Source organism: Leuciscus leuciscus (assembly GCF_965113295.1).
Source record: "Leuciscus leuciscus genome assembly, chromosome: 16".
NCBI lineage: Eukaryota > Metazoa > Chordata > Actinopteri > Cypriniformes > Leuciscidae > Leuciscus > Leuciscus leuciscus.
Genome location: NC_138740.1, coordinates 12,236,776 through 12,254,481, shown reverse-complemented (window position 1 = coordinate 12,254,481; position 17,706 = coordinate 12,236,776). Strand labels below are relative to the sequence as shown.

The following is a 17,706-nucleotide window of genomic DNA, read 5'->3' as shown; positions in this document are numbered from 1 at the left end:
ATTTGTTCTCGTATTCCTCATTAGGCACATCAATAATAGGGAAGCAGTTAAATTTCAGCTTGCTCAGGTCAGTTTCATGCTGGTTCTCAACAACCACATGAGCTTGTTTTCAAATCATCAAAAATAATTGCATACTCCTTGGTAGATATTTTAAAGTTTCAATATAAGCTGCTGCCTATCCAAAAATTCTCTATTATGGTAAATCTGTCAACTATGTCACCACCAATAAATGTTATTTATAAAATAATATTTTTATGTTTAATTATTACATATATTATCCCAAATCAAAAACATGTAAATAGTGTTTGTATAATATCAGCCAAGTTAACAGATAACATTTAATCTATCTAATATGAAGATTAGATAGTTGTTGTTTTTTCAGTAGTATAGGGATTGGTTTCCGCCAGTAGAGGGCGCTCGTGCAACCGAAGCAATGACACACATACGAGTCTGGGAGAAGAAGAGAAGTGAGCGAGGGAACAGGGAAGGGAACATAAACATGTGAAGTGGATCACACAGCCGTTCATTTTACTCTAACTCTGTTGTTTTTCAGACTGCGACTACATTTATTTAATATTTTATTAGGAGAGATCTGAATCCAAATGACTAAACGAGTCGGTTCATTTAGTGAATCACTAAACGTAAGCTCGTAACTGACTTGTTTTACACATTACACTTTTTGAAGATTATGATTTGTTTTCATTTTATGTAATGAACAAATTAAACATGGTAAACAGAGTTTTTAATGCATATAAATCATATCTAATGTAAGAGCAACATACAAATCAGCTAGAGGAGTTGAATTATTTATAAACTTGTTTGAGCAAAACACTTAAAGCTGAATAATTCAGAGTGATTGTAAATGTGATAATCATCTGCTAAATTTAGCAACAGCGACCACAATTTACACATTCACAGCCATTCATGAGAGTTTAAATGCTGGTGAATATTCCCATCTTCCCACAGGAGAAGAAGAAGAAGCAAGCAGGAGTAATTACTCCAGGAGAAACCACTGACACACTAAAGATGGAGTTTAAGGAAGAACCCTGCAGTATAAAGGATGAAGAGACAGAGGAACAAATAGGTTGGTGTTTTCTTTCATTCTCTTAAAGTGTCCCTATTATGCTATTTTAAAGGTTCTCATGCAACAGGTTTACATGCATCAAAAGTCAAAAAACACTTTTATTTTATCATAATATACATTGCACATCATCACCACATTTTTCAATCATTAAATCCTAAAAATCCATCTCTAAATCCCTCCTTTCCGTGAGCTGCTCTGTTCTGATTTGTCAGATGGCCCGGTCTGTATCGGAAACGAAACGCCCATCACCATAACTTAACTTCAGCTCTGGAGGTTTCCTAAAGCTCAGCGATTGTCACGTAAACCACTCGAAAACCGATCAGAGAGGTCAGACCGAAACGGATTTTCAGAAATGCGATTTGAATAGGATTTCAAACCACATATGAATGTAGCTTGAAATAGATTTGTTAACATGGCATTTCATGTAATTTTTTGCCGTTCACACCAGCTAAATCTAATCGGATATGGACAAAAATCAGATTTGGACTGACAGTGTGAACGTAGCCAATGATCGTCTTCTGGACAACTGTCAAGTCAGCAGACTTCCCTATGATTGTGGTTGAAAGTACTGAAGTAGACACCCTAGATACCCAGTTTGTATACTGTATTAATGGTAATTTAATCAAGCTTGAATTAAAATATGTTAATATTTTGTTAAGTGTTTTTTTTTTTAGCTGTAGGCCGTAATTATCGACATTAACAAAAAAAAAGGTTTGAAACATTTTAGTTTACATGTGATTAGTCTAGAATATATTACATTTTCACTTTCTAAACAACTGATAAAAAAAAGTGAACTTTTTCGTGAATTTTTTGAGAGACACCTGTAAATCCAAACAGTCATGCTTATAGATGGCCATTTTTAAATATCTACACAAAGGCTATAGCACTGGAATTAGACACATCTGTATATTGTATGTGTACTCTCTCACTTTATTTGCTTCTATTTTCGAACACTTGATAATTATCTAATCAAAATAACAAAATATGTGTTACGGTGAGGATTACAAAAAATTAAATGTTAAAGTACCATTGAAGCAGTGTTGTAGTTAATGAGATAATTAAGTGATATTTGAGCATTAGTGATGAACACCTGCTGTTAACCCCCTGAGGTCTACGGTATCGCCGGCGATACCAGCTCGCTTTTTTTTTATCAATGTAAAAGAAACTCATAAATACTCTGTTGACTTTGATTTTCCATAGGAGTTTCATACATCAATCGATTCTGTTAAATGTGTATTATTTTTGTGTATACTCACAATAAAAACAAAGTGTTGTGCTTTTTGCCAAATAAAGAAAAATAAACACGAAGCGAGTTCTGCCTTCTCTCTGCCAGTGAAGTCCATTCTGAAACGCGTCCGAAAATGAACAATAACTGAGCGAATACTCAGTCAAACAGGCATACAGACACACAGGCATGAAGCTTGAATTCTCTTCTTTTAAATGAAGTAATTTATATAAAAAACAAATATTCTCATCTTGTGAAATCTGTATTAAAAGAGAGCGATTCCAGTCGATCTCATCTCATTACGTTATAATCGGCCCCGCCCACGGAGAGCGCGCGCTATTCAAACGCAAATGACTGAGACGATCCCATACAAACTGTGAACGCCCACATATCAGCTCGAGAAAACACATCAAGTTTATTCAGATAAGTGTAGTTGTCTACACTGTCTCGCAGCGCTGTGAGGAATAATAATAATGGAAAACTTACCTCAGAAGTGCTGGTATTTCGAGGAGCAACGGATGGAATAATGTAGTAAGTTTTTTTTTTTTCATTCTCAAGTAAATCGCGTTTCTGTGTGAATGAATGAACGGCAGAGATGCGCTGTTTACCACAACTCGCAAAAAGACGGTTTAAATTTGAATTGCGTTTCTGTGTGTGAATAAATGATCTGCTTTTAGCAAACTATTTTGCTATACTGAGTAAAATCGATTGAAATATGTTGAAATAAAATGTATTTGTATAAGCAACGTATTAAACTGCAAATTAACATTTATATTCCTTATAATAAAAACGAAAGACCTATGTTACAGACATATGAAAGACAACATTTCGTTGATTAGTTTTGGATAGATTACACATTTTTACTGTAAAATATCTGCCACCTCAAATAAGCTTTTGTTTGCCAATTTTTGCTAATATGTTAAATATAGTATGTTTTGTCAATGTAGGCTATATTCGAAGTTTGAAATATGTATGATAAAATGTATACTTTAGTTTTTACAAAGAATGATTATACTTCAATTGTTGTTGTAATTGTAACCTTTTTAATAAAAAAATATATATTTACAAGGTAGATGTAAACAAATTTTAAAAGGTAAATATAAGCATTTTCTTTAAATCATTTTGATTGTGTTTTATTATTGACAAATTTGGGGAGAGGATACATATTCCAAAACTGAAAATACAGTATGAGAATTAACTGCACAATTAATAGACATGTTTTCCTTGGATATTATACAATTTGCAAGCAAAATTTGTAAAAAAAAAATAAAAAAATTGACATGCTTCCAACTGTGAACCAATTTGGTAGAATATATAATATATATATATACTGTATATATATTGCTCTTGCATTCTTTCTTGTGGCTATAGGTGACACACCTGAATGAATGGCTCATTAAGTATGCGGGCCCCATTGTCTCCTGAGGTGTGAATCACTACATATGCATGATGCTGTTGAATGGTTGACGCCCCTTGCGCATATTGCCTTTACAAACAAAAAGTGTTTTACAAGATTTAAATCAATGTATTGTGTTATGTGAATGATAAGGGCAGGATGATTTTCACATCATTTTGAAGAAAAAACTCTAGGCAAAGACATCAATTAGTCAAAAGTCTTATTGACACGTATTTAGTATGTGTTTTGTGGCCTTATTTCAGAAACTTTAGTTTTTAGTTTTTTCAATAACCATGCATAAACATTATTCTTTCAAAAATACAAACATGTACATGCATGTTGCTCACATATTATGGTAGCCCTGTTTGTGCTAAATAGAGTGTAATTATACCTTTGCCATTAATATGTTTATAAGCAACTGAAAAAAGCACAAATGTCAGGGCATGTCAGAACATCTCAAGGACCCCAAAAACCCCTCAGACCTCAGAGGGTTAACATGCAGAATCACTGAAGGAAGAGAAACAACAAGAACTACAACTGTCTTTAAGCCACAGTCTTTGATGAAATCAACTGAAGATAAATGACGACATTAAAGTCCCTGTAAAGGCAATTCAAAAAAAAAATTCTAAACACATTAGAAATGTTAGAAATGTTTTGCTAAAACATATTACAAAGACTGTGAACTGTGAAGTACTGAATTGTGGAGTTAGACCGTTAAACAGTTTTTCACCATTGCTGTGTTCCGGATTTTTTGGGCGGGGCTAAAATGGGGGCTCGATGACGCACTGAAGCCCCTGAGCTCCTGGACACGCCCCTACTTGATGACGCACTGGAGCCCCTGACGCTGTCCCCTCCCCTAACAATATAAATAGAGCACATTCACATCATTTTGCCGATCGCGAGTTACTGTCAGTACTGTTAGTTACTACCATAGATATCATATAAAGGCTTTATATGATATCTATGGTTACTACAGCCTACAGTTTGCTAGCTAGGTATGCCTCATCACGGAAATGCATATAACCTGGATGCGATCACGTACAAAACAGATCACTGTCCTTATTTAAATTTCCGAAAAACTAACGTATCACATCAAAAAGAGGTGGATTAATTTTGTGAAGAGCCACCTTGATGGAGAGCTGAGGATCACCGCCAAAACCTGCCTCTGTAGTGATCATTTTACATGGGATAGTTTTATAAACTTTCGTCGGAGACAACTGGGATTCACTGATAATCCGCTGTTACTGGTGAATGGGGCCGAGCCGACTATCTTTCGCCTCGGCCTTCATCCTCCCGTCGCGCCGACAACTGGTGCCATCGTTGGCAGTGCGTGCCCACCAATGAGTGTAAGTTGCCTTGTGTGCTTATGTTATAATTATAGTAGGTAGTCCAGGCTCGAACATGTATGGCTTTGTAAAAACAATTAAGCTGCTAGGAGCATCCATTCCGGCTGTAGCGGTGACAGACAGTTGAGTGTGGCGACGGTAGCTTTCCCGCGAGTGGGCGTGGTTTCAGCGCAGCCAGCGGACACGCCCCAGCGTTTGAGAGCAGAGACTCCTGCTCATTTTTTCAAGATTTTGATAGCTTATTTTATGTACTTGCCGGCTTTTTTTCATTCAAATTTGGCTGGGTGGCTAATAACACATTTTTCTGTGGTGTGACAAACTCAGAACACATACTTAATTTTGACTTTACAGGGACTTTAAGGGTATGCTCTAGGGGTGTAACGATTCTCTGTAAAAAAAAATCTAACTGTACCGTTCAGCATGCACTTGCACCGCAGTTCATTTTAAATCTGATGACGCATCTATAAAATTGTTTGTTGAATATAACAATGCGTAAAACAGACAGTTCCACTAATGCAGTGGTTCTCAAAGTGTGGGGCATAGAGACGTGACAGGTGGGGCGCGCCAAACGGGAGGAAATTTTCCTTTTTATGCCTTTATATCTTTATCCAGACATCCCAACTGTCCCGGAAGTTCCGGGAGTCTCCCGCATATTGATAGCGGCTCCTTGACGCCCGCAAATGAGATCCAATCTCCCGGAATCGCGCACTAGACTAGAGAGTGACTGTGCGCACGTGTGTTTGTTTGTGTGACTATAAATGCAGCGCGTGTGAGAGCAAACCGTCCTTATAGCTGTGTGTTGCTGCTTACTAACTAGACCGATCACCCCCGGGGGCGACACCAAGTATTACAGGAATTCCCCTCCCCACCCCCAAAATAATGATTGACGTGACGTCGGCATATTAATATTAGCGGAACAAACTTTCGCGCCCATAGATATATGTGTAGCTATATCTATGTTTCGCGCCGATGGGTAGCAGGCTAGTGTGGGCAATAAATAAATTGTGCAATGCAAAACAGGCTCATTGCAGCCACTAATGCAGGGATAAATAGACCTGTCTTGCCAAATGGATTTATCTTCTTTTCTTTTTTAACAGATTGCAAAGTGGCACTTTTATTGCTTTTCTATTTTTGAACTTGATACAAATTTTGACACAGCTGCACTTTTATTTTCTCTATTTTTGGATTTCATGCAAATTATGACACAGCTGCACTTTTATTTTTTGAATTTGCTGTTATTTGATGTAGATAGTTAGTTTGTATTTAGATAGAACTTGTTACTATACTGATACTACTTGTTAATTCAATAAATTTGAACATTTTATTTCTTTAGCATGTTGGGGCGATGGGGGCAGGTGGGGCTTGAAAATTCCCCCTTGTCCAAAGTGTGGAATTACCGAAAAAGTTTGAGAACCACTGCACTAATATATGTGTGGCGAGCAGGACAAGGCAGAGGGCCGTGGGAGAACGGCGGGAGGCCGGTGGCGTGATTGATAATGAGCGACACCTGCGCGACGCACCGGTCTCGTATCTCTCACGGAGGAGCTCATTATCAATCACACCACCTGCCTCGCGCCGTTCTCCCACGGCCCTCAGCCTCGTCCTGCTCGCCACAGTATGTTTCTATCAAATTCACACAAAAATGATGTCAACATGCCCGTCTTGATGAGTATCCTAGCAGACATAGTCTGTTGTGCCTTAAGTGAACTTGTACAGCCGAGACATCGATTTGTAACAGTATCTGTATTTTAAATGTGCATGATGTCTTAAAAGGACAGCAGCCTAATATTCCTGCTGTCTAGTAGGGCTGTCACTTTACGTTTGAAAATCGATTGCACAATCGATCGGACCAACCAACACAAGTTTCGAAAACAAAAATAGGGAATCGATTTTAACGGCCTCCTCTCGGAGCGCGTCCTGCTCGTCACGATACGCCCGCAGCAAACGCGCGTCACACAGCAACTGCAGGCTCTGACAAACACACATAACAGCAAATTATACTTCTGCATAATGTGTCTCTTTTTACAACAAAAATGTGAATTCTGCCGGCATTCAGACAGTCTCATGCATACAGATAAAGATTCGGGCTACGGTCTACAATCGCCTACGTAGGCGAAATTTGTTTGACATTTCTAATAGGGCTGGACCCGAATATTCGAATATTCGTTCGGTGGGTTGGTATTCGATGTGAAAATTTGACATTCGAATATTCGTGTTTTTTTAGGGGTTTTTTTTTGTTTTTTTCACACCTGGGATCCCCCGCGAAACGGTTCTCATTTGCGCTTGAATAAGGCCGGCGACACACTGGCTGCGTGGCGTGTCCGTTTTTATTTCGGCTCCCATGTTAACAGGTTGGAGTTTGCACACTGCCTGCGTGAGACACGTCTCAGGCGCGGCTCGAGCCACGCGGAAAACGCGTGCATGCTAGAAATAGAACCGACGCCTAAAAGTGTTCCAGCAACGGGAAACGTGTTCTCTGGCTAGAGCGCAGAACAGCAGAGTTTGTATGGACCGAAGTGCATGCCTGAGCTTGTGTTTTGGGTTAAGCTGCGTTGATTTGACATTGTGGAAAATAGAATAATAGAAACAAAATGTATTAGGCTTTTTACCCGTTATTATCAATCTAAATTAATCTCGTTTTTAATTTAACTTAATTTCGTTTTTCTTTATTTAAATTTCGTTTTTTCTTTATTTAAATTTCGTTTTTCTTTATTTAAATTTCTTTATTTAAATTTAGTTTTTTCTTTATTTAAATTTAGTTTTTTCTTTATTTAAATTTAGTTTTCCTTTATTTAAAGGGATACTCCACTTTTTTTGGAAATAGGCTCATTTTACAACTCCCCCAGAGTTAAACAGTTGAGTTTTACCGTTTTCGAATCCATTCAGCCGATCTCCGGGTCTGGGGGTCCCACTTTTAGCATAGCTTAGCATAATGAATTGAACCGGACAAGACCGTTAGCATCTCTCTCAAAAAAATGACCAAAGAGTTTCAATATTTTTCCTATTTAAAACTTGACTCTTCTGTAGTTACATCGTGTACTAAGACCGACGGAACATGAAAAGTTGCGATTTTCTAGGCTGATATGGCTAGGAACTATACTCTCATTCCTGCGTAATAATCAAGAAACTTTGCTGCAGTACCATGGGTGAAGCAGGCGTAATGATATGACGCAGCACCTGATAATATTCCCCAGCTCAGTAGCCTATTATCAGGCAGCATGCGCTGTGGCATATCATTACGCCTCGCCAATAAATCATCAGAAATATTGCTGACTTGTGCGCATCTCAAGCGCCCTCTTTACGTTTGTCCTAATGCCTGTTAGTTGTCCGTGGATTTGCCTATTATATTTGGCGTTTAAAATGGAAACGCCTTTAGACATGGAAAATCAATTTTACAATTGATTCAATGAACACTTATGTCTCAAAAATCGAACAGGATTTTTTCACAAAAGTGACAGCCCTACTGTCTAGTGTCTGTTATTAATGGTAATCAAACAAAATACAAGGAAATCACTCACTGCTCTTGATTGAATAGCTTTTGTAACTTTAATAAGGATTAATCTTTCATTTTTACAGTCAAATATGCAATGTTATTTTATATTTGATTACTTTATTCAATTTATGTACCTGAAAACTAGTTAGACCTACCTGAAAAACCTGAAAAGCAATTTTTATTTTATTTGTACCCTTGCTCTTCTGTAATTATTTGTGCTGTTGCTTGTAGTTAGATTATTTGTTCTTATTTTCTTTATTTTTATTTTACAGTAGTCCTTTTTCCCCTGAACATAGCACATAGCACATACCGAACCGTACCGTAAGCAATTTGAACCATTACACCCCTAGTGTGTTTGGTTCGATTTAAACGAACCCTGGTGCGATTGCTCTCCTAGTGTGGTTTCATTAGAATAAGTGTGAACGCTGCCATCCGAACCCTGGTGTGCACCAAACAAGCATATCGAGACCGCTGAAAAGATGAGATGAGAAATTTGATTATTCTTGATGTCTGTGTGTCTCTAAGTAGAAATTTGTGTACTAAATGTTTTTAAAATCCTGCATATTATTTGAATACCACAACACTGATGGATCTCATGTTGTGGAATCACATGGCTACTATTATTAATAATACAAAATGAATAACACACTACCTATATAATCAGAGCATTAGACTCTGAATGAGATAAGTGATTCAGGCCACTACATGATGATTGTCATCATCAATAAATAGCCAATATCACCTGATCACATTTTCTATTGGCTTCCCTTGCCATAACAAATGTGCTTTATAAACACACTGTTGAAACAGAGAAAAACTAATGTTCAAAAGTCAAGATCCCAACTAAAGCAAATACTGATCACCATAATGGTGACTTCATATGAAACTATTATTTTTATTAAAACAGAAATACAGTCAATCTGGTTAGTAATAAGTAAAGCTGGTAATGCTGTTTGTGAAGTTGTTTAATCCTCCTCTGCTGAGCTCTTGAGATTGTATTTCTTTTATCTTCAGTTGATTTCATCTAAGGCTGTGGCTGAAAGTCAGTTGTAGTTCTTGTTGTTTCTCTTTTTTTTGTTATTCTGCTTGTTAACAGCAGGTGTTCATCATCACTAATACTCAATCATCACTTAATTATCTCATTAACTTCAACACTACTTCAATGGTACTTATCTGAATATTGCCTTCATAATTAATTATTTTATGTACGTTAGTGTGATAAACACGCGGAACCGGTTTGGTAATTGCTTCTGACCGGAGTAAAATTGCCGTGATGCGGAGGTGACGCAGGCATTTTGTACAGCAGGAATAACAGGAATAAAGATAGACCAAATGGGAAAGTGCAAATTCCAGCAGAAGTGGCTGGAAGACGAACAATTTAGGACATGGTTGCAGTCCGTTGGTGGTCAAAATGAAGAAGGATTTTGCACCATTTGTAAAAAGGTATTTAAGTTGGGTAGCTACAATGGGAATTAACTCCGTAAAATTTCATATGCTGTCTGACAGCCACAAATCAATGGTAAAAGGCAGACAGCAATTAACTATGTGTAGTTACTTTCCCTCATCAGCTTGACTTCTGCTGTTAAAGCTCACTTAGCGTTTTTGTGCAGATGATTTGTTGACATGCAATGTTTTGTCACAGCACTGTCTCTTTTGACTGACTTGAGAGGTATAATTGTTGATTACTGTCTGTGTAATGTGGCTTAAAAAACAACTATATATTTGTATCCATTTTAATGCGTTAAAGGGATACTTCACTTTTTTTGGGAAATAGGCTCATTTTACAACTCCCCCAGAGTTAAACAGTTGAGTTTTACCGTTTTCGAATCCATTCAGCCGATCTCCGGGTCTGGCGGTACCACTTTTAGCATAGCTTAGCATAGATCATTGAATCGGACAGGACCATTAGCATCTCTCTCAAAAAAATGACCAAAGAGTTTCGATATTTTTCCTATTTAAAACTTGACTCTTCTGTAGTTACATCGTGTGCTAAGACAGACGGAAAATGTAAAGTTGCGATTTTCTAGGCTGATATGGCTAGGAACTATACTCATTCCTGCGTAATAAGTTTTAGATAGGTCAAGTCAAGTTTTAAATAGGAAAAACATTGAAACTCTTTGGTCATTTTTTTGAGAGAGATGCTAATGATCCTGTCCGATTCAATGATCTATGCTAAGCTATGCTAAAAGTGGTACCGCTAGACCCGGAGATCGGCTGAATTGATTCGAAAACGGTAAGACTCAACTGTTTAACTCTTGGGGAGTTGTAAAATGAGCCTATTTCCAAAAAAAGTGGAGTATCCCTTTAAAATATTTAACGCAAAACGCAGGCAGCATCCGTTAATTTTTGTCATTCTTTGAGTAGTGTTAAATTATATGATCCTGCTCTTATTCATGCAAATGCTTGTAAACCATTCAAGAGCGACAAGACAAAAGAGACCGTGCTGTCTGTGAATGTCCTGTCTATGTGACACACACATACAGAAAGACGCAGTATTGTGCACACAGACAGCGCACCAGAAAACGGTTCTCTTTCGCGCTTGAACGAACTACAACACACACAATTATGCCAAAATGTCTATTTTGTCGAGTATCCTCATAACATAAGAGCAGTCTTAAATTAGTTAAATAGTGTGAGATCCGTGTCATGCAGATCTGCGTGCAGCAGTGGCTGGTTTTAAAGGGACAACAGCCAATAAAGCTTTCTGTCAGTAAAGTTAATCTAAGAACAAAAGGAAGATTACTCACTGCTCTTGACTAAAGAACTTTTGTAGCTTTAATAAGGATAAGTCTATATTTAATTTATAATTTATGCCGTGCAGACTGTTTGATAACTTTATTCAATTTCTGTATATGTCCTACCTGTTTGACAGGAAGGGCACAGGTAAATATGACATTTATTATGGGTTTATGTAAGGATTATGTAAGGATTGTTTGAAGTTCACTTAAATTAAAAGGTTTTTTTTTTAAGCCTAATGTTTTAAAAAAAAAATTATAGCTTTCAATTACACTGTAATGTTGGATGGCTATAATTAATAATTAAAGCAGCACTCAGTAGCTTCGGGATTTCTTCGCTGTATTCTCGCTTTTTGCTCGCAGGTTTCTCTCTAGAGCTCCCCCCACAGCTTCGGAATAGATATTTGACAACACTGTTGTAAAAACTCGTTGGTGATTCTCAGACACCAGAGGCTATAGATCAACGACATCAAAGCAGATGGGACATTCTTTAAAACGTCTTCTTCATTCGGGTTCGGACAGCGTGAGGGAGCGCAATAATGACAGCATTTTAGCAGATTTCTTTTGGCCGTAAAGCAATTGTTTACATCGAGACCTGATATCACGCGATACTTCCTGACGCGGCGGCCGGCGGCCCGCCGGCTCAAAGTTGCAAGTGCGTATTTTCCGCTCACGGGCACCAGGGGGGTGCGAAACGACCACCATTCAACCCGAAATAAGTAATATAACCATTCCAATGACTCCGAAGCTGTTCAGTTAAGGTAAAAAAAGTTACTTAGTTCACCTTTAAAATTAGGGAGGAAATATGTTATGATATTTTATGTTATGAAACTGGCCTTCATTCATAAAATCATTCATTTAAAAAAAAAAGATATATATAAAATATGTGTGTGTTTTTTCACAGGGACATTGGAACAAGTCACTCTGAGCACTTTCAGTTTGGCTGCCTCGCCTGGTATGCTGATCAGTTAAAATATCAAACAAACACCATGCATGTATTGATGTAATGCCACTCACTTCTGTTTTTTTCTCTTAGAATTTCATGATCGTCAACAACATAATGTGGATCCTGAAGAAATTCCTCAGGTGAACACCAGCTTCCCAATATCTGTCCTGTCACCTGGTATGATATGCATTCATTAAGAACAATCCTGTTTAATTGATCATTTTTTTAAAAAGTGCAATTTAACTGACTTCATGTATGGCATTTCGTTTTTAATAGGAGAGAAGGAACCTAAATCCAAAATCACCATGGAGAAATTGTTTGGTTTGTGAAATGTTAATTAGACATTCAATTCTACAGAAAAATAAACAAACATATACAGTGGGGAGAACAAGTATTTGATACACTTATGATTTTGCAGGTTTTCCCACTTACAAAGTATGTAGAAGTCTGTAATTTTTTTTATCATAGGTACTCTTCAACTGTGAGTGACGGAATCTAAAACAAAAATCCAGAAAATCACATTGTATGATTTTTAAGTAATTCATTTGCATTTTATTACATGACATAAGTATTTGATAAATCAGAAAAACAGAACTTAATATTTGGTACAGAAACCTTTGTTTGCAATTACAGAGATCATACGTTTCCTGTAGTTCTTGACCAGGTTTGCACACACTGCAGCAGGGATTTTGGCCCACTGCTCCATACAGAAACTTCCAGATCCTTCATGTTTCGGGGCTGTCGCTGGGCAATACAGACTTTCAGCTCCCTCCAAAGATTTTCTATTGGGTTCAGGTCTGGAGACTGGCTAGGCCACTCCAGGACCTTGAGATGCTTCTTACGGAGCCACACCTTAGTTGCCCTGGCTGTGTGATCCGGGTCGTTGTCATGCTGGAAGACCCAGCCACGACCCATCTTCAATGCTCTTACTGAGGGAAGGAGGTTTTTGGCCAAGATCTCGCGATACATGGCCCCATCCATCCTCCCCTCAATACGGTGCAGTCGTCCTGTCCCCTTTGCAGAAAAGCATCCCCAAAGAATGATGTTTCCACCTCCATGCTTCACGATTGGGATGGTGTTCTTGGGGTTGTACTCATCCTTCTTCTTCCTCCAAACACGGCGAGTGGAGTTTAGACCAAAAAGCTCTATTTTTGTCTCATCAGACCACATGACCTTCTCTCATTCATCCTCTGGATCATCCAGATGGTCATTGCAAACTTCAGACGGGCCTGGACATGCGCTGGCTTGAGCAGGGGGACCTTGTGTGCGCTGCAGGATTTTAATCCATGACGGCGTAGTGTGTTACTAATGGTTTTCTTTGAGATTGTGGTCCCAGCTCTCTTCAGGTCATTGACCAGGTCCTGCCGTGTAGTTCTGGGCTGATTCCTCACCTTCCTCATGATCATTGATGCCCCACGAGGTGAGATCTTGCATGGTGCCCCAGACCGAGGGAGATTGACCGTCATCTTGAACTTCTTCCCTTTTCTAATCATTGCGCCAACAGCTGTTGCCTTCTCACCAAGCTGCTTGCCTATTGTCCTGTAGCCCATCCCAGCCTTGTGCAGGTCTACAATTTTATCCCTGATGTCCTTACACAGCTCTCTGGTCTTGGCCATTGTGGAGAGGTTGGAGTCTGTTTGTTTGATTGAGTGAGTCCACCAGTGTGTGGACAGGTGTCTTTTATACAGGTAACGAGTTCAAACAGGTGCAGTTAATACAGGTAATGAGTGGAGAACAGGAGGGCTTCTTAAAGAAAAACTAACAGGTCTTTGAGAGCTGGAATTCTTACTGGTTGGTAGGTGATCAAATACTTATGTCATGCAATAAAATGCAAATTAATTATTTAAAAATCATACAATGTGATTTTCTGGATTTTTGTTTTAGATTCCGTTTCTCACAGTTGAAGTGTACCTATGATACAAATTACAGACCTCTACATGCTTTGTAAGTAGGAAAACCTGCAAAATCGGCAGTGTATCAAATACCTGTTCTCCCCACTGTGTGTGTGTGTGTGTATATATATATATATATATATATATATATATATATATACTGTATATGAGGGCTGGGAATCGATAATTTTTTTTAACTAATTAATTGCACAATTTGCTGTAATTAATTGCATTTCCCCCAAGCTTGTAATCATCAATATTTAAACTTAGAATCACCTAATTAAACACAGGAAGAAAAAAAAGGAACAGAAAATAGCCCTATATTAAAATAATATTAAACATCAATATATATATATATATATATATATATATATATATATAACACGGAGGGGCGGGACGGCATATTTTCGGCCTTTTCAATAGCAGCCGCAACAGGAAATCATTAAAACGAGGCAAAAAAAAAAAGGGTAACACTTTATAATAACTGCACGCTATTAATCATTAGTTAAGCATTAGTAAACAGTTAATTCATCATTTATAAAGCATTAATAGACATTAACAAGCAGTTTATAAATACAGTTATAAATGCAGTATTCTTAATTTATAAGCATATCTATAATGTGTTTAATAATTGTGTTTTCATACTTAATTAATGATCAATTTATCATTTCTAAATGAAGTATTTCATTATTTACAAACCGGTTATTTAGGAGTTGTCAGTGGTTCATAAGATCACTTAGAAAGTGTAAGTAAATTATTAATAAACTGTTTAAATACATATTATTATTCAGACATATTGTAATAGTTACTTAGTGTGTTAATAAATGGTTTATTAACATGTATTTCTACTGTAATTCAGGGTTAATTCGGGTAGTTATAAAGCATTTAGTAGTTGTCAGTACACTATGTTTGTGAGCTAATCTAAAGTGAGGACTAGTTATGCTTTGTAAAGCGTTTATAAAGAAGATTTAAAGGCTGTTAATATTTTTATGTTCTGTATCGCTGTGTTGTATTTGTTTACTTTTTCTGTTTAGAAGAAAACTGAGTCTTTAAATCTCCTTTATAAATGCTTTACAAAGCATAACTAGTCCTCACTTTAGATTAGCTCACAAACATAGTTAACTGACCACTACTAAATGCTTTATAACTACCTGAATCTACTATATTTACTTACACTTTCTAAGTGATCTTATTAGCCACTGACAACTCCTAAATAACCGGTTTGTAAATAATGCAATACTTCATTTAAAAATGATAAAGTGATCATTAATAAATTAAGAAAATACAATTATTAAACACATTATAGACATGCTTATAAATCAAGAATACAGCATTTATAACTGTATTTATAAACTGCTTATTAATGTATATTAATGCTTTATAAATGATGAATTAACTGTTTACTAATGCTTAACTAATGATTAATAGCGTGCAGTTATTATAAAGTGTTACCAAAAAAAGTGCTGCGTTAATTTTTTTCGTTAAACATCTTAAATTAATCAAAGATTAACGCAAAAGATCGCAAAGATCGCGTTAATTCTCCCAGCCCTAATATATATATATATATATATATATATATATATATATATATATATATATATATATATATATATAGTGAATAAGAGTAACATCTCATTCTTGGGTGAATATGAGTGAACCTGATTATTCACAATTTTCAGATCTGAATACTAAGATGCTCCAACATATCCAAAGGTTGGAAGAGAGGCAAACTCTCATCATGAAAGACCTGGCAAAAATTAAGGCTGCTCTTATAAAGCGTGCAGATGAAGATGGCCGTGAGGAACTTTTTGAACAACAACAATGTTCAAATTCGGAAACATTTGAAGCCTTCTGTCAGAAGCTTGAAGAGGACAAAAATTATAGAGAGCTTTATGTTAGTAAGGCTACACAAATATTCAGTGCATTTGAGAAAGAAAAATACTTTTAATTGCAATAATATTCTGTATGTTTTTGTCAGGTCAACTATCTCATCCATACCCATGGAAGCTCCAATGTAGGAGAGATAGTAAGACAGAGTATGAAGGGCATTGTGACAGACAGTGTTCTCTGTCTTTACAACCGCACAGGAAAAGATGGGAAAAAGGTGTTGCCACCAGTGCTCCTTAAATGTTTGACAAGTAAGTGTTAAAGTTTGTGCATCTGAACACTGCTATAGAAAATGTAATGTCAAGAGCAGTAGTTGTTAGCAACTGATTGCGTTGACATATTGCTCTCTGTTTCAGGATGTGTCAAGTCTTTTCAGGGGGAGAAAGAAATAGAGGTTAAAAAGCGAAAAGGAGTCACCAAAACAACACCAGAAGCGGAATGCATCCGTCAAATAGAAATATTTGTCTCAAATGCCAACACAAGGCTGAAAAGAATGCAAAATTATTTATATTAGTGATCATAGTTTGAGCACACAGTGAGTGCGCTGTGACCACATAATGAGTATCCTGGAATCAAATTGTTGACTGGGAAGGCAGGTGATGATCCTATCGACTACAACTCAATGTATAATCAATGTCAGTATAATCAATGTCAGCATTATCAGGAGAGTGTGTGTCATTTTTTTAATTGTCCATCCTCATCTGCCTTCACTAAAGTAAAGAAGGCATGGAGCTCTGCAAGCATAGAGCAATAGATGCCAAACGTGGGCTATGTTTGAAGTGTGATATTCTTGCTCATGTTGTTCATGTCACTTGGACCTGAACTTTAATCAGGAAATTCCTAATAAACATTACTAAAGGAAAAATGGTTTATTCAAACACTTTAATATATGTTTTAATGTATCTCAGATTCAGTTACAATAAATCAAATGCACAAAAACAAAGGAACAGAGAAATAATAAGATAGATGCACCATTGTTTGAAACCCAGAGAAGTCATGTATGGCAGGTGCTTCAACATAAGAGTTCTATATAGGATGCACCTGTGTTTTCTCTAATGAGGAAGCATCAGTTACTAAGAAGTGCACATGCAGAACCAAAATGGGTGTTTACCAATCAGTGCACAACTACAATAGGTGTTTTTCAACCATTTTTAAATAGACATAATAGTCTTTAAATAGACTATATCCAGACGCAGTTCGACTGCGGCTGGATGTAACCGATCGAGTTGCCGCGGGGAGGAGCTGAAAACGGACACATGAATTCGGACACTTTCTGCTTCCCGTAGTGACGCTCGCGTTGTATTTGCATACTTTACCACAGATGAAGTGAAATAAATGCAATATTTGTCAAATACACAGACATTTCAGATACATTTCCATTTAATACTTTTATGTACTGCTAAATGCAGCGTTTGTTTGAACAAGAATAAAGTTCAACATAAGCCTATACTACTTAAATATCAATGTAGTGGGGTCTACGTTTTATTATCAGTTTTATTTTAATAAACATGACACAATATAACATTGCGACTACATGAAAGTCGTGAGCATTAGTGGAACTTAAAGGGTAACTAAACCCTAAACCAACTTTTTTTAGTTAATGATCTGTAAGAATGGGGCTTTATTAGTGCTGTTCATTGATTCAAGTGTTTTTTTTTACATTTGTGTTTAAAGTGTTTTAATTTTACAAAATATGGTGTAA

The 17,706-nt window shown here is 36.9% G+C and overlaps 1 protein-coding gene across 6 annotated transcripts; it reads left to right on the top strand.

The window, feature by feature from the left end:
* Positions 1-458: 458 nt before the first annotated feature.
* Positions 459-17,446, top strand: LOC309477231 (uncharacterized protein). Of its 6 annotated transcripts, none has more exons than XM_082140407.1 (8): positions 459-641; positions 967-1,084; positions 12,184-12,234; positions 12,316-12,402; positions 12,502-12,546; positions 15,797-16,011; positions 16,096-16,255; positions 16,361-17,439. In XM_082140407.1, the coding sequence occupies exons 1-8, from the start codon at positions 603-605 to the stop codon at positions 16,516-16,518; spliced, it is 873 nt and encodes a 290-aa protein (XP_081996533.1). In that variant the 5' UTR covers positions 459-602; the 3' UTR covers positions 16,519-17,439. The 6 variants fall into 6 exon arrangements, with proteins under 6 accessions (XP_081996533.1, XP_081996534.1, XP_081996535.1 ...); XM_082140408.1 differs by having other exon boundaries at positions 970-1,084; positions 16,361-17,437; XM_082140409.1 differs by lacking the exon at positions 12,502-12,546 and having other exon boundaries at positions 16,361-17,444.
* Positions 17,447-17,706: the final 260 nt, after the last annotated feature.

What these genes read in the sequence shown, in the direction of transcription:
- LOC309477231 (XM_082140407.1), top strand. Translation starts at nt 603, where the DNA reads ATGACTAAACGAGTCGGTTCATTTAGTGAATCACTAAAC. An exon ending in AGAGACAGAGGAACAAATAG is followed by an intron (nt 1,085 to 12,183) that starts GTTGGTGTTTTC and finishes GTTTTTTCACAG; the next exon opens with GGACATTGGAACAAGTCACT. An exon ending in AAAATTATAGAGAGCTTTAT is followed by an intron (nt 16,012 to 16,095) that starts GTTAGTAAGGCT and finishes TGTTTTTGTCAG; the next exon opens with GTCAACTATCTCATCCATAC.